The sequence below is a fragment of the Pongo pygmaeus genome, chromosome 13 (assembly GCF_028885625.2).
Source record: "Pongo pygmaeus isolate AG05252 chromosome 13, NHGRI_mPonPyg2-v2.0_pri, whole genome shotgun sequence".
Lineage (NCBI taxonomy): Eukaryota > Metazoa > Chordata > Mammalia > Primates > Hominidae > Pongo > Pongo pygmaeus.
In genome coordinates, this window is record NC_072386.2 from 87,061,118 (window position 1) to 87,085,205 (window position 24,088).

General features: G+C 43.9%; 1 protein-coding gene across 5 annotated transcripts in view; it reads right to left on the reverse strand.

Moving 5' to 3' along the window:
- Positions 1-11,461, reverse strand: part of CDC14B (cell division cycle 14B) — a 130,586-nt gene extending 119,125 nt beyond the window's left edge. For 2 of the 5 annotated variants that reach the window (XM_054502912.2, XM_063649724.1), the window contains exon 1: positions 10,836-11,432. In XM_054502912.2, coding sequence (XP_054358887.1) covers positions 10,836-10,995 — 160 coding nt within the window. In that variant the 5' untranslated portion in view covers positions 10,996-11,432. Of the gene's footprint in view, positions 1-10,835 lie in introns of all 5 variants that reach the window. The other 3 variants (XM_054502914.2, XM_054502910.2, XM_063649723.1) reach the window with 2 other exon arrangements.
- Positions 11,462-24,088: the final 12,627 nt, after the last annotated feature.

Genomic DNA, 24,088 nt, shown 5'->3' on the forward strand with positions numbered 1-24,088 from the left:
ATGACAGTATTACAATAATAAATTCCAAGAGCAAACTGAGAACAACTCCCCAAAATTTAAGACCGACATTTTAATTCTATTATACATTCATGTCAAAGCAGTTCTTCCCCAGCACCCATAAAAGAATGGAAAATTAGAATGCTTTTCAGTTCAAGTCACACAATTAAATCTAGTTCCCGAAATATTTAGCAATCTTTATCTTTAGTGCCTTCAGTTTAAGAAGCAGTACTCAGCTTAAAGGTGCTCTGTAATTACTTCTTACCAAGAATAAACAAGAAATCTTATTTTAAATTATACCCTCTGGAATAGCTAGAGATCCAAATTAGAGATATAGAATTAACTGAAATGTAGACCTTCTCCCTTAGATGTATTTTAGTAGAGATAGGGTTTTTGGTGAATTATTAAAATATACTTATATATGATCAGTTACATACCAAAATGACACTATTCCCTGTTGTTTCTTTTAAAGGTTAAAACACACACACACACACACACACACACACACACACACACACACGAAAAGACACCATAAGACAGATTATTTTCACCAGATATTGGAAAAATTACTCATATATATATTTTTTTGAGATGGAGTCTCACTCTTTCACCCAGGCTGGAGTGCAGTGGCACAATCTCTGCTCACTGCAACCTCTGGTTCAAGCGATTCTCCTGCCTCAGCCTCCCGAGTAGCTGAGATTACAGGTGCATGCCAACACGCCTGGCTAATCTGGTATTTTTAGTAGAGACGGGGTATCACCATGTTGTCCAGGCTGGCTTAAACTCCTGACCTCCAGTAATCCACCTGCCATGGCATCCCCAAAGTGCTGGGATTACAGACATGAGCCCCTGCGCCCAGCCCAAATTATTCATTTTGTATAGGAATGATCGAGTGACATTTCCAACACACAATTCTTTCAAACTGATGCTATTTTAATGAAGAAAAGAGCAAAACTACATAATGACTAATTCTTTCATTACCTGTCTTCATTCAGATGATGATTTAAGAGTGTATTCTTTCTCAGTCTTCAGGGAAAAGGGGCATGTTATAAATCTTCACATCCCTTGCCCCTCCGTTCTTTAATAACACTTGGCCCAATTCAAGCAGTTACTCAATAAATACTTGTTGAATGGATACATTAATTAATTCCATAGCACCATTCATATAAATATAGATAATAAATGAGCAAAACGCAAAGAATGATTCAGCTGAGATGGTCCTAAAATTGAGAGAAGGCTTTGCAGAATTCAGAATTTGTAATGATAGTATTGCATTATGGATTGGATATAAAAAGATCAATGTCATAAATTGCAAAGCAGTGCCAAGAAAGTAATTTTACTTTCAAATGAGAACTTGAAAGAACAATAAATATCACAGACATCAGGAACAAGATGTTTTTATTTTGTAAAAAGTACACTGCCAACCAAATTTTAATGGTATAAAACTGAACTACCTGAGAAATGAAGTTGATATGTGATCTTATGCAATTAGAATTAATTTACCCAGCCTAGCTTCTTCAGCTTTTCAGACTCAAAGACAATGAATAGGACCAAATTTTTGAACAAACTGGTGAATGAAGCATTCTCTAAGAGAATTGCTCCTCTAGAATATAAATAATGCTGAGATTAAAGAAGCTGTATAAAAGACCAAGAGATTAAAGTTAGAATTGTTTTAAATTGGAAAGATATATAGATACACACACATATACACACATACTCACTCATTCAGATTTGTTTTTTGCTTACTGCCTGTATCTGGGGCATTTGAAAGTCAAAGTGAATAAGAATACTTTATTTATTTATGTATTTATTTTTTGAGATGGAGTCTCGCTCTGTCGCCCAGGGTGGATTGAAGTGGCGCAATCTCAGCTCACTGCCAGCTCCACCTCCTGGGTTCATGCCATTCTCCTGCCTCAGCCTCCCGAGTAGCTGGGACTACAGGTGCCCGCCACCACGCCCGGCTAATTTTTTGTATTTTTAGTAGTGATGGGGTTTCACCATGTTAGCCAGGATGGTCTCGATCTCCTGACCTTGTGATCCATCCGCCTCAGCCTCCTAAAGTGCTGGGATTACAGGCGTGAGCCACCGCGCCCGGCAAGAATACTTTTTAAATTAAAAAAAGTATATAGAAGCACTTCCCTGTTTCCCAAGTTAGCATTTCATGACATTTCCCTCTTGCCAAATTCAGTAAATAGCATATAAATCTGTCTATTAGTCAAATAAATGTCTAGAAATAACTAAATGATCACAAAAAAAAAATCAGGACTAACTGTTATAGTTATAACAACTCATTGTGAGTACCCTTTCCACAAGAGCCTACGAAAGTGAGATTCAATTTAAAAAAGAAAAACTGAATATTACCAAAAAATATCTACCACCCAAAACCTGGCATTCATATTAATCCAATGAAATATCGCAGAAACTACTTTCAGTATTAACTATCACAGAAACCAACAAAACCTTTCATATAAAGACAAATTTCAACTTAAGTCATAAACATACCAACGCTGCTCTACAGTTACAGAAAACTGAATCTGCTACCTAAGATTAAGACCAGCAAACAGGAAAGGACGGAACCAAGAATGACAACTAACAGATTAAATTCTACAGTTTAAAGTCATATAAAAGAACTGCAAAGTAGTCAATGATCTGAATACCTTTGTTGGAGCAGTATCCATGAAAAGCTATAGAAAAAAAAAAAAAAGAGAGAGAGAAAAGGGCGTAAAACTTTCATATAAACTAGAGAGTCCAGATGAGATGTACACATTCCAGTTCAATATCCTTGAGTTTAGGAAGGTTACAATCAATTTTGGAAAATGTTTTCAAAAGTAATCCCTGCCTAATATGGACGTCAATTCTTATAACACTAGAAATCAAATGACTCACTTTGGAAGCTAAAAACGAAATAGTGGAAAGAAACAATATTTGATGGTTAGTCCCTGCGAACCAGTCTGTCTCTAATACAATCTCTTCCACATTGGTCCTCAACAACCCCGCACCTACTTACCTCATTCATAAAGGTGCCTGATCTAGATGAGGCGTGGCTTTGAGATGTTCAGATGGTCTGTCCATGTTTTCATGTCAACTTACAGATCCTTATAACAATGTTAATGTGAAGGATTTACTTAGGTTATAAAAATATTCAGTAGCTAAGATGGGAAGGAAAACAAAAAATACTGGCTACTAAAATTCATTTTTCCCAGGGTAATAAAAAATAGATTTAAAGATCTCATTTCTTCTTTATATCCTATTCCCAACCTTTCCAAATAACTTGTCTCTCTGCTACACATTAAGCATGGAAAGGTCCTTTGAAAGCAATTTGTTTTACAAACAAAAAAACAAAAAAAGGCCCTGTCTGCCAATAATATGCACCATCAGTTTCAAATCTTTTGGATAATTGTCTGTGAAACACTATTTTAAAACATATACAAGAGCATTTTTTAAATTAACCACTCTGAAAATTTATATTCTATCAGTAAATAATTTCATATATTGTTTTATTTTCTACCTCAGGCTCTCCCATGGTAGAGGGGTCTCCCATCTTTAAGAAGACCTCCCCAACAATAAGCTTAGCTGCAATTTAATATTAGGCAATATAAGTCTTCAGTATAATAAAAGTACATAACAATAGCCTCAAGAATGAAGTAACAGCTTTGGTTTATTCCTCCTCTTATAGGGAATCTTTCTAAAGAGAAACTCTAACATTTATCCCAAGGCAGAAAAGATGATCACCACGGTACCAAACCTCCTCCACTGCTCTGACAAATACGGATCCAGCCTCATCTGGAGCATTTCTGCCCTGAGCTTGCTCTCAGAAGCAGAGAGAGGAACACACTGCGTTTCCACTGTGCTGATTCACTGAACCTTTTGTGCAAGTACACGGGAATGTTTGCTTCTTAGCTTGAAACCCTTCCAGCCGTGATGACTGTGCCTCAGCCTGCCCTTTGTCCTCGTGGCTGCTGTCACGCGTGTGACACAAGAGAACAGTGATGCAGCCCTGGCCATCAATGGGCATCAAGCCAGGCACTTCATATGCATCCCCTTCATTTCATTCTCACAACAAATCTGTGGCAGATGAGAGCATCGAGGCTCCAAAAGGTTACTAATAATCCGTCTGTGCTCAACCCTGGGATGGGGCAGAGACTAGGTTTCCCCGGTGTCCTCATGCCTAGCGGCTAGCTTAGCTGGCCTCATTGAATTGGCTCTTCAAAAACTCTTTGATTAAAGTTTTTCTTCCCTAAAGATTTCAACTGCAATATGCGATATCGTTACTCTATATGCTAGTTCTCCCTCAGACCCTCCCAGTGTTATTTTCTCAATTAACACTGAAAACATAAACTCCATGAGAGCAGGGACTATCTCTAGCAGTGCTCTATTTTTAGCACTTGAGGGGAAGAAAGCTTGGCAGAGTAGGTATTCATTTGCACAAATTCATTATGCATTTGTTGAATGAATAAAATATCCGGAAAACTGGGGCTGTTAATGACAGTCAATTTGGAAAACAGCATGACCTGCAGAAGACCTGAATGATGTACTTGTTTTGCTCATTTTCCTCAAATTCAGTAGGTAATTATTCATCTCCTAGCCTAAGTAGCACAGGACTAACTAGGAGATATCCAATAAATCATTTATGTACAACTCTGTGAAGCAGCTTTATCTGCTGGCAACAGTAAAAGTCAGGCAGTCATGGCTTTGCCAAAAAGAAACTACATCAATGTGGCCCAATTTTATCTCTGGCCCTTTGGCTTCTTCACAGGGGAATGTGGAGGGTTTTGATCTCTTGAAATTCTTTCCCCTGTCCTATCAATTCAGTGATTCCCACAGACTATCTCAGAAATTTCCAAGAAATGTCACTTGTGTGCATCAATGCCCCTCTTCCATCCTAAAAATCCACAGTGTGGTTTCAGTCCAGCTCTTCCTAACCCCAACAGAAACTGGGAACATTCCTTCCCATTCAAAAGCACAGAGCAATTACAATTTGCACTGACTGGCAACTCTCTGGCATCAGTACCATTTCTGCAACACAATTATTCCACCTTCCCTTCATGTCTGTGCCCAACTACTCTGTATGTCCACTTAAGGAGTGACATTTGAAACTGTCAAACTGTTGCCTCCATGTGGTGTTGGAGTGCCTGAGGAATTAGATTTAAAGCAGATAACTAACATGAATATCAGAAGTGAAGATGTTGAAGAATTAAGCAAGCATAGAAATCAAGAAAACAAATTAACATTACAGACAAATTTAAGTGTAAGTAAAGGAGAACCAAGATATAGGCAAGAAGAAAAATGCACACTACACACTATGATGGGCTTCAATTCCTGAAAGTGAATAATCTACTATAACATAAAACTCTTGAAGAAAAAGCAATTTTTCTCCTTGACTCAGTGTTCTACATAACAGCATTCCTTTTCTATCAAGAAAAATATACTTCCATCACTGCAATGAATATGCATGACTATTTTACATAGTAAGCATGCAATAAATACTTCTTGAATTAATGAATAAATTTTCCCTGTCTAATGTCTGCTGTGAATTTTAAAGATCTTAAAAAGGAAGGAGGGAGGAGACAATGCTGTATTTGTTTATTTGATGAGTATCCAATATATCACCATTAATCAGTGCTTTAAAATGGCAATCCTGACCTCAATTAGTGTTTTTCCAATAAAATTATTTACTATTATAATACAGACAGTCTTTAAAAGTTAGATCATGGCAGACACTGGAAAACTTATTTTTAAAAAGGTAAAGAAATTTAACACAAACTACCAAGAATCTTCTAGCCAGTAGCTATTACCAATATTCTTCACTAATCAGAATTTTTCTTTTCTTTCTTTCTTTCTTTTTTTTTTTGAGACAGAGTTTCACTATGTCTCTTTTGCCCAGGCTAGAGTGCTGTGGAACGAACACAGCTCATTGCAGCCTTGAACTCCCAGGCTCAAGTGATTCTCCCACCTCAGCCTCCGGAGTAGGGGTTTTGCCATGTTGGCCAGGCTGGTCTTGAACTCCTGGGCTCAAGCGATCTGCCTGCCTTGGCCTCCCAAAGTGCTGAGATTATAGGCATGAGTCACTGCTCCCAGCCTAATCAGAAATTTTAAAAATAAAAATAGTAAAATAAATCGAAGCTCTGCACCAACTATTACATCTGATAAATTATCAAACATAGATATATGCAGTAATGTTAGAGTCTTTAAATTTTTTTTTCCTGAGGAAAGGAGAAAGTACACTGCCATGAATGGAGGTCCCTATTTAAGGGATGGGAAAATAGAGATAAAGATTCAGACCTCTGACATTAAGGAGGTTCACAGAAAAATCCAGGATTTTTTCCTTGAAAACCCTCCTCAACCTCCCCACTTCCTCCAGTTTCCTAGACTGGTAACAGCTCATTCTGATCTGTACCCAGCATCTTTTTAGCTTTACCGCTTACAGTTTACACCGTCTGTTTTGTTTTGTTTTGTTTTTTGAGGTGGAGTCTCACTCTGTCACCCAGGCTGGAACATAGTGGCGCGATCTCAGCTCACTGCAACCTCCACCTCCCTGGTTCAAGAGATTCTCCTGCCTCAGCCTCCCAAGTAGCTGGGACTATAGGCACGTGCCACCATGCCAAGTTAATTTTTGAATTTTTAGTAGAGAAGGGGTTTCACCATGTTGGCCAGGCTGGTCTCGAACTCCTGACCTCAGGTTATCCAAACGCCTCAGCCTCCCCAAGTGCTGGGATTACAGACGTGAGCCACTGTGCCCGGCCTACACTGTCTTTATGACCTTTTGTTTTCATGGTGGACTGAAACTGAACTAGCAGTACAGCTCAAGTAAAAAAATCCATGTCATTGCACATGGCAAGAGGTCAATGAATGGCTCGGTGAGAGGTAGATGGGGTTGGAATGAGAATTAAACCCCTTAGACTGCTCCTAGTAAGAGTAAATGCCCAGTATAGTGGTGTGGGTGGCTAGATACTAAACAGTAGTGATTATATAACAAATGACGACAGGAACAAAAATAGGGATTAAGCATCCTATATTAAATACACACACATGAAGTATCCTGGGATCTATGGGAATTCAATTTACAGATTAAATAGGTTGCAATAAAAATGTCAAGGGACTAAGTTAAAAAATGATGTATTTAAGGGCAGGGTGGACAGAAGTGACAACATGCATTAATTTTTACAAACCTACTCCACTGTGAAAGAATCTTGTCAATCCAATAATAAGTGTTGGCAAGGATGTGGAATAATTGGTACATTGCTTGTGGGAACGCTGGTGGCGTAGCCACTCTGGAAAAAGACTCTGACAGTTCCTTAAAACATTAAACATGGAGATACCATGTGATCCTGCCATTCTACTCCTGGGTGTTATACTGAAAACGTGTCCATGCAACAACCTGTATATGAATGTTCACAGCAGCATTATTCCTAATAGCCAAAAAGTCCACTGAGTAATGGATAAAGTCCATATGTACTCTGGCCTGGCATTTTCACCTCTAGAAATACACCCTATAGATCTAGTCACACATATAAACAGACACATACATTGATGCTACTGCAGCCATTTGCAATAGGGACTGGAAAACCCCCAAATAACCATCTATTTATTACTACTAAATAAATCATGATTTGGCCATACAATGCAGCCATCAAAAGATAACTAATCAGCTGGGCGTGGTAGCTCACGCCTGTAACCCCAGCACTTTGGGAGATCTAGGCTGTGGGGATCACGAAGTCAGGAGTTTGAGACCAGTCTGGCCAACATAGTGAAACCCCATCTCTACTAAAATTACAAAAATTAGCCAGGCATGGTGGCGCACGCCTGTAGTTCCAACTACTCGGGAAGCTGAGGCAGGAGAATTGCTTGAACCCGGGAGGGAGAGGTTGTGGTGAGCCGAGATAGTGCCACTGCACTCAACCTGGGCAACAGAGCAAGACTCCGTCTCAAAAAAAAGAGAACTAATCTTGCTGGTATGGCACAATTTCCAGAAACTTGAATATGCACAGAAAATTGAAGGAGGAAAAACATTACCAAGGGAGGAAGACTCCATAAAACTCATTTGATAGGCCGGGCGAAGGCTCATGCCTGTAATCCCAGCACCTTGGGAGACCAAGGCGGGCGGATCACAAGGTCAGGAGTTCGAGACTAGCCTGGCCAATATGGTGAAACCCTGTCTCTACTAAAAATACAAAAATTAGCCAGGCATGGTGGCGGGCGCCTGTATTCCCAGCTACTTGGGAGGCTGAGGCAGGAGAATCCCTTGAACCCGGGAGGCAGAGGTTGCAGTGAGCCGAGATTGAGCCACTGCACACCAGCTTGGGCAACAGAGCGAGACTCTATCTCAAAAAAAAAAAAAAAAAAAAAAAACTCATTTGATAATGTTTAACTTTTTAGAAGTGTGCATGCACTTCTTTTTAAATTAAGAAAACAATAATGGAGGGAAAAACATGTTGGGAAGGAAGGGACCAGTTTGTCACTTGCTGAGGACAGGCCTCAAGCCTTCCCCCAAAAGCCCAATAAAAAGTAATCTGAACTCTGTATCTGAAGATACTTTAATTGGCCTTGTATATCACACTGCAACAGACTGATTAAGTATCATTTTTCCAGGAAGCCAAGACTATCACTGAGGGACACCTAGAGAAGTCACAGGGAAAGGTGACTATAACCTTTACTCCCCTGGAGCTCCCTTACATTAAAGCTGGACCCTTCCATTATTAGGGCTTGCAATCTGATAGGATTTTTTTTTTTTTTTTTTTTTTTTTTTAGCAGCAGCAAGATTTATTGTGAAGAGCGAAAGAACAAAGCTTCCACAGCATGGAAGGGGACCAGAGTGGGTTGCCCTCTGATAGCATTTTAATTTCATATAACGCACCCCCCCTCAGTATTCTGCTTGGTTATATTTTTCTGAAGTTAATTAATTGGTGACTGCCTCACAAAGGCTAGCCACATCATATTTCATCTCCATCAAGGAGAAAGATTTACTCCAATGACTTTGCTGTCACAAACCTTCTGATTGAAAACCCAAATGTTCATCAACAGGGACTAAATAGGTTAAAAAACATTCAAATCTACATAACATTTAAATCCATACGTACTTGTTAATGGTTTTATTCATAAAACCGTATGTACATTGGCCTAAGCAGTAATTAAAATCAAGTAAGCCAGTCTTGTATGCACCAACTCAGAACAATCATTCTAATAAGAAACACTAAGAAAATGGAAAAATGTGCAAAACAACATGTTGTGTGCTACTCGCACGTGTAAGGTAGAGAATATATAGTATATATAGTATGCATGCACAGTCTATTTCTAGAAAGCTTCACAAGAAACTGGGAAGAGTAGTTGCCTCTAGAGAAGGACACTTGGAGACTGTGAGACCAACTTTTCTGCATGTACTCCTGTGCACCTTTAGAACTGGAGTTCTGTACCATGTAAATGCATTACTTGTCCTATAATTAAATCCCATTCAACACAGATCCTTTCAAGAGGTATAAACAATAACGGGCAGAAACTATGTATAGGCCCACCGTCTCCCAGCCCCACTCGTCCTCGGCGAGGCCCTCTCCTGGGAAGTGCACAACGTTAGAGGGACTTGGCTTCTCAGCCTCAGCAGGCTTCACCTCCCGCACACGCCCCGCAGCTACCGGCCGGGGACTGGTACTCAGGGCAACCCCTTCCTATGCCCGCTCTGGTTCCCAAGGGCCATCCACCAAAGCCAAGAAACCCTCTCTGCTCTCAGCGTCATTTCAAAACGAACTGTTTCCAGATTGTCCATGAACCTAGAATATTATTTCTCCTAAACTTCTGTGTTTGTGTAAACACTTCCACTTAATGTTCTCGCCACTCCAGCTTACCTGGTTTATCAAAGGCTAGGGGCGGGAAACAGTTTTTAATAACGCCACGCACCGAGGTTGACACATTCCCCGCCACTGAAAACAGACTGCCAATTCCCTCAAAACCGGGGACAGCTCTTCTGTTTACACAGCGTTGCCACATACATCATCACATTTAATGCCTTCACACGCGTCACTGTCAATCCCAGCAAACCTAACAGCTGCCAAATTGGATTTATGAGTCTCCAAGAACAGTCGAATCGGCACTAACAGAACAGCTATCGAAGGGCTGCTTGGCTACCTGCTCTGGCTGGCTGGGATTTCTCAAAAGTGACAACCCGGGCATTCGTCTTGCCGGCTGGCTCGAATGCCATCAACGTGACACCTTCCTTCTCGAGGCCCCTGCGGGGAGCGGACCCCAGGAGGCGGAGGCGTGCGGGGGGCGCGCTAGGGGGCAGGGCGCGGGAGGCCCAGGAGAGGGGCTCGGGCTTCCGCGCCGGACGGGCAACGCGGCGCCCGGGGTCCCAAGGCTACGGAGCAGTGGAGGTTTGGCCAACGCCAAAAAGGGGCAGCTCCCGTGCCAGGCGCGTTCAGCGCGCTCGGGGAATCCTCTGGGGCTGATTCAGAGGTAGTGACTCGCGCCAGGGCCAACCGGGCTCGCAATCCCTGAAGGCGGAATCCACGGGAACTCATAAGCAGCCCGCGGGGAGGAGCTGCAGGTTCGAGGCGCCGGGCTGACGCCCGCAACTTAGAAAGGTGACCCTCGGTCCATCTTGCTGGTGGAGGAGGGTGCACAAGCTAAAGTTACAGCTCGCAGCCCACGCAGCTAGAAACTCGGGGCGGGGGGCGCTCCCCAGGAGCCAGGCTCCTAAAGGGGGTGTGGCGGTCGGGGCGTTTAAGGGGGTGGGGGCGAAGGCATTTCGGCCCGACCCCGGAGGCCCCGGGCAGCCCGGGGGGGTGGGCCAGGGCCCCGCGCTGGGTGCGACCGTCCGGGGCCCTCCGCGCGCCCACTGGCCGGCTCACCGGTGATGTCCAGGTACACGTCGTCCTGGGGGTCCCGGCGGCGCGGGTCTTGCTGCGTGGAGCTGCGGATCTTCTTCACACCCGGCGAGGTAGACGAGCAGCGCCGCGAGCAGGGGGGCGCGGCGGCCCAGCTCGACCGCCGCTCGCTTTTCCGCTTCATGGAGGCGGCCGCGGCCCGTCAGGGGGCCACGACCATGGCCCCGCGCGCCCGCGCGCCCGCCGAGGCTCCCGCCAGCCCCGCGCGGGTGCTTGGGGCGGCGGGCGCAGAGCGGCGCTGCGGGGACGGCGGGCGCCGGCGGAGCCCGGCGGGAGGCGGTCGCGCAGGAGCCGGAGGAGGAGCCCGGCCCACAGCGCCTGCCCCGCTGCCTCCCGCGGCCGCCGCAGGACCGGCGCCACAGCCCTCGCTACAGCGCCTCCTGCCGCGGCCGGCGCCCCCAGCCCGCCCCCAGGTGCCCGCAGCCGGCTGGCGCGGCCGAGGCGACGGGGCTGCCGCTGGCGGCCGGGGCTGCCTGGGGTAACCGTGCGTGCCCACAGCGGCCGCGGCCGCTGCTGCGTAGGCGCCGGGGCACAGCAGGACGCGGCTCGTGGGTACCCCAGGAAGGCTGTTCCGTGGCGCTTCATTCACAAAAAAGGGCCCACAACCCTCCTCGGGGCCCGCAGACTGAGACCTTTCATTGGCCAGTGAGGCGTGACGTCACGGAGACGGGGCCTTTCTACAGGCAGGTACTCGGTGACGCCATAAAGAAAACTCTGGGCGCTTCCGCCAATCAGAGATAAAGTGTGCTAGCGACCTTCGCCAGCCCCCCAACTTTTGTTTCTTCTGTGTCCTCCAGGTGCCAGCACCCCAGATCCCAACTTTCTTTAGAGTCACCAAACATTTACACAGCCCCACCCTAGTAACTTAACTCCAGGTCTTTGGCATATATATATCTTAAAGTATTTATTGAATTTCCTTGTAATTCGCGCCAAGAGAAAGGGACTTTTGCCATGGCTGCCAGCTTGGAAGAGTATGGCCTGATTACATTACCTGCAGCTATATAGATTTAAAGTAGAGTTGATTTCAGAACTTAAGTAGAACTATTTAAACAACTACGCTCTATTTATCGACCTATGCCCAGCATTCAAAAAGGCCAAGCAAGGGCTTCTTAAGGACCCGATAAAACTTCCGTGGAACCACAATACACCGTGGTTGTTTGCACCTCAGAGTTTCTCATCTCGGAATCCAGCACCCACATTAATTCAGTAAGTTTATACACTCATTGCTGTGTATACTGAGGTGTCGACAGGTCCGATTATATCATGAAGTATTGAAGCAAGGGGCAAATTTAGTCCTTAAACTTTTTTATCTGGCACACTGTAGGGTCATATCCTCTTCTTTTTCTACTGGATTAAAATAATGCCCTATCTTCCTGGAACTTAACCAAAAACTGTCATTTTGGAGGGCCTTTAAACAAACGTCCATGGTAGCATCTAAAAGGGTGAGAAGATTGGAGGGCAGTGTTAAGATTTCATGGCCCCAAATTTTACATCTGCAACCTGTCCCTATTTTTCACCAGCACTTGAACGTTTTATCCTGCAGTTCCGCAGTTAACTGCCAGCCTGGGGAAAAGAAAGATGAATTTGAGTCAGTCCCCTTGGAAGCCTCTCAGAAATGCAAATTTTCATAGAGCACTTCAGGAAGGGGCTCTTTGACTTCTATTGTTGTGGGCTTTTACCTTAAGCACGGCTAAATAAGGAAGTAAGGGGGCTGTGTCTGAAGCTAGAGATCAGCAACTCTGTAAGCACTTTTTCTTAAGTTTGGTTCTCCTGTTCATTCTTCCTCTGTTTCCCCTAAGGAAATCAGTGAAGGCCTTAAATTTAAAATGGTCTACATGTTTGTCTGTAGGGGCAGCAAAGAAGCTAGAGACGTGGGAGGCTGTGCAGCGCTGCGCAAATAAGTTTTAGAGAGCAGAAACGGTAGGGTCACAGTCCTTTGTTTTGACCTGGAGGAGGAGGAGGAGACCTTTCAGACTGGCCTAGGGGCTCAGCATTGGAAAGCCACCCAGTTTCCCAGACTACCAGGGATTTTAAAGGAGTGGGTCTTGTTTTGAATAGATATTACAGGAGAGTGGTCCGTGTGGCTCCCTAGAAGTGCAGAGAAACTACCTCCATGACATTATGATGTTTTGAGAGTAACTTGTTTAAATGTCAGGAGGCAAAGGTTGCAGTGAGCCGAGATCGTGCCATTGCACTCCAGCCTGGGTGACAGAGCTAGACTCCGTCTCAAAAAAAAAAAGTGTCATAAATACAGATAATTATACCATTTAAATATTTTCATACTTTGCAAGTATATAATTTTATGCTTTGTATAGTATGAACAGACAAAGTATAGGACTACACTTTGTAATTATGCGGAAGTATCTTCCCTTCTTGTGAATAGGAAGTCTGTGTGCTGAGTATACACATTAAAGTTTTAAACCCTATTTATATTTTGTTTTTAGGTCATGTTTAGATAGAGGCAGAAAAGTGCTGTTTCCTAGCTGATACTTGTTTTCTGTGTGTGGCACTGCTCTTGAACTGTTTGACTCCTCCCCCTCTTTGATAAGTTGACCCCTGGGCTCTGAGAATTTGGCCACAGGAAATGTATTTTAGTTTGCTTCCCTGGTTAGTTTGTTGTTCATTGCTTGACGACTCATCATAGAATTTTAGAGCTTGAAAGCTCTTTAGACAATATTTGGTCCAAGGCTATTCTTTCACAGTGAGGACACGGGGACCCAGATGAGTGGCAGTGGCCAAGCTGGGGTGGGAACCAAAACTCTCTAGGATCTGGGTTGTCTTTTCCTGAACTGTGGCGCTTAGGGAACAGATGCATCTGATTGATTCTCGACATTATGGCAGCACAATGAAAAGAAAAAAAAAAAAAAAAAAGGAGGGATTCTCTAAAATATTCCTATCTTTCCTAGGTAAATTCACCCTGAAATGAAAACAACTGTGGAACATTTTCTTTCTTTCTTTCTTTCTTTTTTTTTTTTTTTTTTTTTTTTGAGACGGAGTCTCGCTCTGTCGCCCAGACTGGAGTGCAGTGCGGCGATCTCGGCTCACTGCAAGCTCCGCCTCCCGGGTTCACGCCATTCTGCCTCAGCCTCCCAAGTAGCTGGGACTACAGGCGCCTGCCACCACGCCCGGCTAATTTTTTGTATTTTTAGTAGAGACGAGGTTTCACCGTGTTAGCCAGGATGGTTTCGATCTCCTTACCTTGTGATCCGCCCGCCTTGGCCTCCCAAAGTGCTGGGATTACAGGCATGAGCCACCGCGCCCGGCGGAACATTTTCTTATATGTATATTCCAGATAGAGCATATTCTGAAAATGTGAAATCTTACGCTAAAATCGTAGCAACTGGTTGATAGATACATGATGTGAATTTCAAATAATGTAAGTTTCAGAATCCGTGAATTACAGTTTTAATTATGTGAAGGTAAATAATTTGTACAAAGTCAATTTCCATAAATTGGTTAATTTCATAAAAGGTTGAATTTGATAAATATGGTACGTTCCATAAAAGGTTAAATTTCCATAAAACTGGAGGGCTTAGGTGGCAGTCATATGGGAAAACGGGCACACACTGAAGTCTTCACTCTCATATATAAAAAGAGTTGGTTTTGGCCGGGCATGGTGGCTCACATCTGTAATCCCAGCACTTTGGGAGGCTGAGGCGGGCAGATCACCTGAGGTCAGGAGTTCAAGACCAGCCTGGTCAACATGGGGAAACCCCATCTCTATTAAAAATACAAAAATAAGCCGGGCATGGTGACATGTGCCTGTAATCCCAGCTACTTGGGAGGCTGAGGCAGGAGAATTGTTCCAACCTGAGAAGCGGAGGTTGCAGTGAGCCAAGATCACGCCACTGTCCTCCAGCCTGGGCGACGGAGCAAGACTCCGTCTCAAAAAAACAAACAAACAAAAAAAGAGGTTGATTTTGTTTCATTGGCTATCCTGGCAATCCCAACATTAATCTGAAGTCTGCCATGTTCCTGCCCCTTAAGATGAAAACCTTTTAGAACCATAAAAATGGAAGCAATCAATGTTTGTTGAGCTACCACCAAATACTAGACATGCTAGGGGCTTCATACTCATGCCCTGTTGCGTGGTATTCTCATTTGAGAGGTCATGGCAGTTACCCTAGGTCACTAAATGAGTTTGGTTTGGAGACCCAGGATACAGAACCACATGTGGCTCAAATACTGAGGGGCTGGCATCATTCTTCATTGACAAGAGCAGGGTCTAAAGGGATCCTGCCTTGCAGGTGGGCTTCTGAAATTAAATAACCTGTATAGTTGTGTAAAATGTCAGAAACTTGGATGAACGCCGTTGGACCTCAGACCACACTGTAATATTGTAGATTTTTAGAACAATATTTCTGCTGTTTATTTGTTTTTTGGTTATATACACTCCTGCTTTTAAAAATAACTACAATCATGCATTGCTTAACAATGAGGATGCTTCTAAGAAATGTGTCATTAGGTTATTTCATCATTGTGCAAATATTGTAGAGTGTACTTACACAAACCTAGATGGTGTGGTCTACTACATACCTAGGCTGTATGGTAGAGCCTATTTCTCCTAGGCTACAAACAGGTACAGCATGTTACTATACTGAATACTGTAGGTGACTGTAACAGTGGTAAGTATTCATGTATCTAAACATCATCTAAACATAGAAAAGTTACAGCAAAAATATGGTATTAAAACGTTATGGGACCACTGTCCTGTATGTGATCTGTTGAATAAAACATCGTTATGTGGTACATGACTGTAAATAAAATAAATAATAATAATGAAATGCCAGGGGGCAGGGGTAGGGGACGATGAGAATTCTGGTTATTTTAAGTCTTGTGTTCAGAGTATGACCGAAGATGCCTTTACCTGAAAGCCAAAGAGGTCTGATCCTCAAGGGACTGAATGATACCCAAATCTTCCTCTAGCATTACCTTTTTTTTTTTTTTTGAGATGGAGTCTTGCTCTGTCCCTCAGGCTGGAGTGCAGTGGCACGATCTCATGAGCCACCACGCCCAGCTTGCATTACCTTTTGAAAGACGCTGATAAATTAGCGGGGCGTGGTGGCACGTGACTGTAGTCCCAGCTACTCGGGAGGCCGAGACAGGAGAATCGCTTGAACCCGGGAGGCAGAGGTTGGAGTGAGCAGAGATCGCGCCATTGCACTCCAGCAAGATTCTGTGTCAAAAAAAAAAAAAAAAAGAAAAAAGATAAAAAAGAAAAAGAAAGATGCTGACTTGCATTCTACATACTGTCAGGTAGTCAGTATGTCTCTAGAGTTGAATTTAATAATATGGGAGAAATGGGAAACAATACTCCACAAGTTCATGCTGTGTTGGCTAAATGCTTCCACCGGTGCTACTGAATGCTGCCTCCTCTCTATTCACCCTCCTCACTATTCGCTTCTCTTTTTCTTTTTTTTTTTTTCTTGTGGGGACGACGGGGTCTCGCTCTGTCACCCAGGCTGGAGTGCTGTGGTGCGATCTCGGCTCACTGTAACTTCCGCCTCCCGGGTTCAAGCCATTCTCCGGCCTCAGCTTCCCGAGTAGCTGGGACTACAGGCACACACCACCATGCCTGGCTGATTTTTTGTATTTTTAGTAGAGACAGGGTTTCACCATGTTGACCAGGCTTGTCTCAGACTCCCGACCTCAGGTGATCCGCCCGCCTCGGCCTCTCAAACTGCTGGGATTACAGGCTGAGCCACCACGCCCGGATTTCACTTCTTAAATCTAGGTCTTATTTTGTAATTTTACTTCAAAGATTTGTGCATAAGGAATTTTTTTCTCTTTGGTTTTGTCCCACAATAATACATGAACATGTGATTATATTTTTAAAAAATTTAAGTAAAAAACAAATATATATATTTATTTTAAAAGTTCTCCTTTACCTTCCCACCCCAATCCTCCTATGCTCATAGATAACTGCTGCTAATGATCTGTGTTTAGATAAAAACGAATTTTTGGGCCGGGCATGGTGGCTCATTCCTGTAATCCCAGCACTTTGGGAGGCCGAGGCGGGCGGATCACTTGAGGTTGGGAATTTGAGACCAGCCTGACCAACATGGCGAAACCCCGTCTCTATTAAAAATACAAAAGTTATCCAGGCGTGGTGGTGGGTGCCTGTAATCCCAACTACTCGGAAGGCCGAGGCAGGAGAATCTATTGAACCCAGGAGGCAGAGGTTGCAATGAGCCAAGATCGCCCCAGTGCACTACAGCCTGGGTGGCAGAGCAAGACTCTATCTCAAAAAACAAAACAAAACAAAAAAAAAACAGATTTTTAAAAATAAAATGGTTCATACTGGGCATATTGTTCTATGAGCTGCTTTTTTTTCACATAATACTGCATTTTTTTTCCAGATTTGTTAATACTGGATCTTGAAAATTTTCCTTTTCAGTCCTTTTGACCAGCCTCATTCACGCTAATGGCTGCAAAGTTTCCCTTGTTTCTTTTCCATCATTTCTTTTCCTATGGATGGATGGTTAGGTTCCATGGGGGCTGGGAGGAAAAGTGCTGTTGTGTACCTGCGATGAATATCCTAACATATGGCAATCCACAGGAGGTGGAATTGCAGAATCAAAGATACTCACTTTTTAATTTTTCATTGATACCAACAATATTTAAGGATAGCTGAGCTGGCTGGGTGCAGTGGCTCACACCTGTAATCCCAGCACTTTGGGAAGCCAAAGTGGGAGGATGGGTTGAGCCCAGGAGTCCCAGACCAGCATGGGCAAAATAGGAAGACCTTGTCTCAACAAAAAAGAAAAAAATTAGCTGGGTGTGGCCGTGTGCACCTGCAGTCCCAGCTACCCGGGTGGCTGAGGTAGGAAAATAGCTTGGGCCCTGGAGGTCGAGACTGCAGTGAGCTATAATTACCCCACTGCACTCCAGAGCAAGACCCTATCTGAACAAAACAAAATAAAAAGGAATCCCATTTTCCCACATCCTTGAAATCACTGGATACAACGTGTTTTTTAAGTTTAAGAATTAAAAAGTCTCACTATTAGTTTCATTGTATTTTCCTGATCACTGGTGAAGTTGAGCATATTATAAGTTCTCGTTAGATGTTTGCAGTATTTTTTCTAAGAATTTTTTATTTATGTCCTTTGCCTGTTTTGTATTTGCTTTCTTTTTTTCGAGTTTTTTCTCCAACTCCTGACCTCAGGTGATCTGCCCACCTCGGCCTCCCAAAGTGCTGGGATTACAGGCGTGAGCCACTACACCCGGCTGCATTTGATTTTATTTTTGTAGATGTGTGGTAGCTTTTTATATATTATGGATATCGCCCCTTCACCCTTTGCAGATGATGCCTGCACATCTACTCTTTGTCTTGCTGCTCTATTCACGTTGGTTTACAGAAGTTTTATGGTTTTGTTTTGCTTTGCTTTGCTTTTTTGAGGCAGGATCTTGCTCCATCACCCAGGCTGGAGTGCAGTGGTACAATCATGGCTCACTGTAGCCTGGACCTCCCGGGCTCAAGTGGCCCTCCTGCCTCAGCCTCCTGAAGTAGCTGGGACTATAGGCCCATGCCACCACACCCAGCTATTTTTTTTTTATTTTAATTTTTTGTAGAGATGAGGTTTCACTATGTTGCCCAAGCTGGTCTTGAACTCCTGAGCTCAGGCAGTCTTCCTCCCTTGGCCTCCCAAAGTGCTGGGATTACAGGCATGAGCAACCGAGCCTAGCCAGTTTTATCTATTGTAATGTCAAATACATTTTACCAATTTTTAAGGCTTCTAGGAATGATATATATTGTATTTTAATATTTTTCTTTTCCAACAATACTCAAAATATGGCTACCACCACCTTACACTAGACGTCAAACTTTGCCTCATTAGAGTGAGTCAGCATGATATTATGCTTCCTGGATGGTGCAGTGGAGGTTCACACCTGTAGTCCCAACACTTGCGGAGGCCGAGGAGGGTGGATCGCTTGAGGTCAGGAGTTGGGACCAGCCTGGGCAACATGGTGAAACCCCTTCTCTACAAAAAATACAAAAATTATCCAGGCGTGGTGTTGTGTGCCTATAGTACCAGTGACTCCAGAGGCTGAGGCAGGAGAATCGCTTGAACCTGGGTGGCGGAGGTTGTAGTGAGCTGAGATTGCACTATTTCACTCCAGCCTGGGGAACAGAGCGAGACTCAGTCTAAAAGAAAAAAAAAGAGAGAGAGAGGTATGATGCTTCCTGATGCAAGGCAACATGATGTACCCTGGATTACCTATAAAGTAGTATTCTATCCAAAATGTTTATCCTGAATTGAATCAAGCCTTGAGATCTAACTTCGGTTTACAGGAAATATAGGGGGTGGAAGAACACGTTAAATGACTCATAAGGAAACAATCTGACAAATCTTGAATGTGGGATTTTCTATAAACTGTCTCTTTAACAAGTAAATGTCATGGAAAAAAATTTGTCCGAGTGGGTGAGGGGACTTGTGATAGATAAAAAGAAGCTGGGCGCGGTGGCTCACGCGTGTAATCCCAGCAAGCCGGACGCGGTGGCTCACGCGTGTAATCCCAGCAAGGCGGGCGCGGTGGCTCACACCTGTAATCCCAGCAAGCCGGGCGCTGTGGCTCACGCCTGTAATCCCAGCACTTTGGGAGGCTGAGGCAGGCGGATCACCTGAGGTCGGGCGTTTGAGACCAGCCTGACCAACATGGTGAAACCCCGTCTCTACTAAAAATACAAAAATTAGCCATGTGTGGTGGCCGGCACCCATAGTCCCAGCTACACGGGAGGGTGAGGCAGGAGAATTGCTTGAACCTGAATAGCGGAGGTTGCAGTGAGCCGAGATCGGGCCACTGCACTCCAGCCTGGGCGACAGAGCGAGACTCCGTCTCAAAAAAAAAAAAAAAAAAAAAAACCATAAAGAGGTATAACAGGCTGGGTGCGGGGGCTCATGCCTGTAATCCCAGCACTTTGGGAGGCAGAGGCTGTGGATCACGTGAGGCCAGGAGTTCCTGGCCAACATGGTGAAAACCCGTCTCCACTAAAATTACAAAAATTTGGCTAGGCACGGTGGCTCACACCTGTAATCCCAACACTTTGGGAGGTCGAGGCGGGCGGATCACGAGGTCAGGAGATCAAGACCAGCCTGGCCAATACGATGAAACCCCGTCTCTACTAAAGATACAAAAAATTAACCGGGCGTGGTGGTCTGCGCCTGTAATTCCATCTACTTGGGAGGCTGAGGCAGGAGAATCTCTTGAACCCGGGAGGTGGAGATTGCAGTGAGCTGAGATCACACCACTGCATTCCAGCCTAGGCAACAGAGTGAGACTCCGTCTCAAAACAAAAAAAGGAGGTATAGTTGACTTACAAAAGCAAAGATCTTCAGTGTTAGTTCAATGAGTTTTAAAATTATATACACCTGTATAACCACTGTCCAAAAAGAAGATATAGGAGCAACAGGACTTAAAAAAAAAAAGCCATCCTTGCAAAGCTAAGGATGGTTTTCTGATCAGCCCTCTCTCCTATCTCTTGCTGCATCCTCTCCTCTTGTTGCTCTCACTGCTCTCCATCTCTCTCACTGCTCTCCAACTCTCTCACATCTCTCCATCTCTCTCGTGTCTCTCTGACTTTCTCGCATCTCTCCTTCTCTCTCACCGCTCTCCATCTCTCTTGCCGCTCTCCATCTCTCTGGCATCTCTCCCTCTCTCTTACATCTCTCCATCTCTTTCACCGCTGTCCATCTCTGACACTTGTTTGGCACCAGACCTCCGCTCTGGACACACCTCTGGCTTGCTTACTCTGACCGAGTTGGACAGGCTCTGCTGGCTGGAGTCTCGGTCCTCTTCTTCAGACAGAACTTGGCTGTTCTCTCTTGGGCTCTGCAACATTTGCTACAGATCCAAGTTGTCCCTGCCTTTGGCCCCCACTGCCAGGCTCACCCCCCAGGTCTCCTCCCTCAGGGGAATGGGAAAGACAGCAGAGAGCCTGCTTCACAGTCATAATCAATGGAGATCATCAGGTAATCCGAGGTAGCTAACAGCCTCCTTTATCCTCTACACGGTTTTCCTTCCAATCATTGCAGGACAAGAAAGACATCTTTGTCTGACTCTCCCCTTATCCACACAATTAGAAGTAAATTAAAGGCATCAATTTCAAGTCACTTCTGTAGTTGTGGAAGGGTAAAAGCAATTTATTTTTTATCTCCTGTTGTGGCTGGAAAGAAAACTTCTTGCAATGACTTTTCTGGTTTTGGAAGAGAACCAGCAACCAATTCTAAAATATCGGGTGATTTTTGTTTTTGTTACAAATTCTTCCCAATGTGATGAAATCCTAGCGCACTGGGTTCCCACTCAACCAAAGTTCTCCTTAGGAAAAAGGAGATCAGGAATGACCAAAATGCACAGATCTATAGTTTTGCATTCTTATATGGTGGGAAGTTTTTCTCTATTCATGTTTTTTTTTTTTTCTCTTCAGTGATACCAGAGCATACATTTGGGCAGATTAGGTTGGATTCTCTATTAAGTTCCTCTTTCCATTTTTAAATGCAGATTCAAGTGAGCAGTGAATTATTTTATCCAAAGTTAGGGGCTATATAAAATAAAAAAAATGAAGAAGGCTGAAATGGCCCATTATATAGGCAGTCAGCTTCTAGAAATAGAAGCAAATGAATATTTAACAATACTTAAAGAAAGGCAATTTGTTTTCACATTTAATATATTAATTATTTTAGTTTGTGCGTTATTAAATATTACATATCTTTTGGGAGGTTGAGGTTGGAAGATCGTTTGAGCCCAGGAATTTGAGACCAACCTGGGCAACACAGCAAAACCTCTACAAAAAAATTTTAAAAATTAGCCCAGCATGGTGGTGTCCACCTGTAGTCTCAGCTCCTTGGGAGGCTGACGTGGGAGGAACGCTTGAGCCCTGGAGGTTGAGGCTGCAGTGAGCCATGATTACCTCACTGCACCCCAGCCTGGGCCACAGAGTGAGACTCTATTGGGATGCCGAGGTGGGCAGACCACCTGAGATCAGGAGTTCAAGACCAGCCTGGCCAACATGGGGAAAACCCAACTCTATTAAAAATACATAATTAGCTGAACCCAGGAGGCGGAGGTTCCGTTGAGTCAAGATCACACCACTGCACTCCAGCCTGGGTGACAGAGCAAGACTCTGTCTCAAAAAAAAAAAAGAAAAGAAAAATCTGGGTGTGGTAGTGCACACCTATAGTCCCAGCAGCTTGGTAGGCTGATGTGGGAAGATTGCTTGAGCCCAGAAGTTCAAGGCTGCAGTTCAGAAGGCTTGAGCCTTCAGATTGCTTGAGTCCAGAAGTTCAAGGCTATGATTGTGTCACTTCACTCTGTCCTGGGCAACAGAGGGAGACCTCTGTCTTTAAAATAAATAAGTAAATGAATAAATAAACATTATATGAAAAAGTCATGCATCTGACTTAAATCTAGCTGCCAAAATAACTTTTTTTTTTCCCCCCTGAGACGGAGTCTCGCTCTGTTGCCCAGGCTGGAGTGCAGTGATGCGTTCTCCGCTCACTGCAAGCTCCACCTCCCGGGTTCATGCCATTCTCCTGCCTCAGCCTCCTGAGTAGCTGAGACTACAGGCACCCCCCATCACACCTGGCTAATTTTTTGTATTTTTAGTAGAGAAGGGGTTTCACCGTGTTAGCCAGGTTGGTCTCAATCTCCTGACCTTGTGATCCGCCTGCCCAGGCCTCCCAAAGTGCTGGGATTACAGGTGTGAGCCACCACGCCTGGCCAGTCACAGGTCTGTCTACCAGAATGTCTCTGGTGCTATATTTTACTTTCCAAATTATACAGCATTCATCATTTTTTCCAATACATTTTTAAAGCATATGCTTTTGTTTCATTTTCTTATTGTGTGGCAAATTATTAATTCACAGGAGGTCTTTGTACTTGCCGATATAGACAAGAGCAACAAATGTCAAAATCTGAGCTTTCAATTTAGGAAAATAAAGTGGAAAGCCCACTGGATTCAGCAAAAAGTAGGATGAATGTTATGCTTATGAGACATGGATACGTATTGCTTGGAAATATGAAGCTATTCCTTATTTACATAAAGTCAGTAAATATGTTCACATTTGACTTACTTTTTTTAGAGGGGGATCATATATGGAGTGGTCTCACTCTGTCACCCAGGCTGGAGTGCAGTGGTGCCATTCCAGTTCACTGCGGCCTTGACTTCCAGAGCTCAAGTGATCCTCCCACCTCTACCTCCCGAGTAGCTGGGACCACAGGTATGCATGCCACCATGCCTGGCTAATTTTTTTTTTTTTTTTTTTTTGAGATGGAATCTCACTCTGTCACCCAGGCTGGAGTGCAGTGGCACAATCTTGGCTCATTGTAACCTCCGCCTCCTGGGTTCAAGTGATTCTCCTGCCTTAGCTTCCCAAGTAGCTGGGATTACAGGTGCCCACCACCACGCCTGGCTAATTTTTGTAGTTTTGTAGAGACAAGGGTTCGCCATGTTGGCCAGGCTAGTCTTGAACTCCTGACATCAAGTGATCCGCATGCCTTGGCCTCCCAAAGTGCTGGGATGGGGTTTTTCCATGTTGCCCAAGCTAGTTTTGAACTCCTGGGCTCAAGAGATCCTCCTCCCTGGACCTCCCAAATTGTTAGGACTACAGGCACGAGTCACCCTACTCAGCCACATTTGGCATTTTAAATCCTTAGGCATCAAAATCTGGAAAATGTTAGTTATTACAGGCTGCTCTTAGAGTAAAGTTAAATAACAGTGTTCTGTAATGATTTCTAAAGAAACCTTAAAAATATTTTACTTACCTATTTTTAAAAATGGCATTGTAAGAAGATTGACATAATATTTAAAATCATTTTCTAGAAACAAGTTTTACTTCCATAAGAGCTTTGATCAAATACCTCCTCATGATGAATAAGGCTAATTACACTTGTGGTCTTTGTGAGCTGCTTTAAAAAATTATATTCAAGGCTTCTTTGAACACTTCCATCCATGATCCCTCCAAGACCTTCAAATTTGCTGTGAGATTTACTGCACTGTGCAAAGGACAGTTTATCATCCCTGCCCTCTTTTGTTACTTACCCTGACGTTCTTCCTGCCCTCCCCAAATAGCTCCTGAATGATTAAAGGCAGAAATTCTGCCTTATCTGTCCTTTAAATCTCCCAGGGTACCAACACATATAGGCACTTGAAACCATCTTTTCCTTATCAGACCACATCACCTGTAGGGCAGTACTACAGCACAAATCTCAAACAAGAA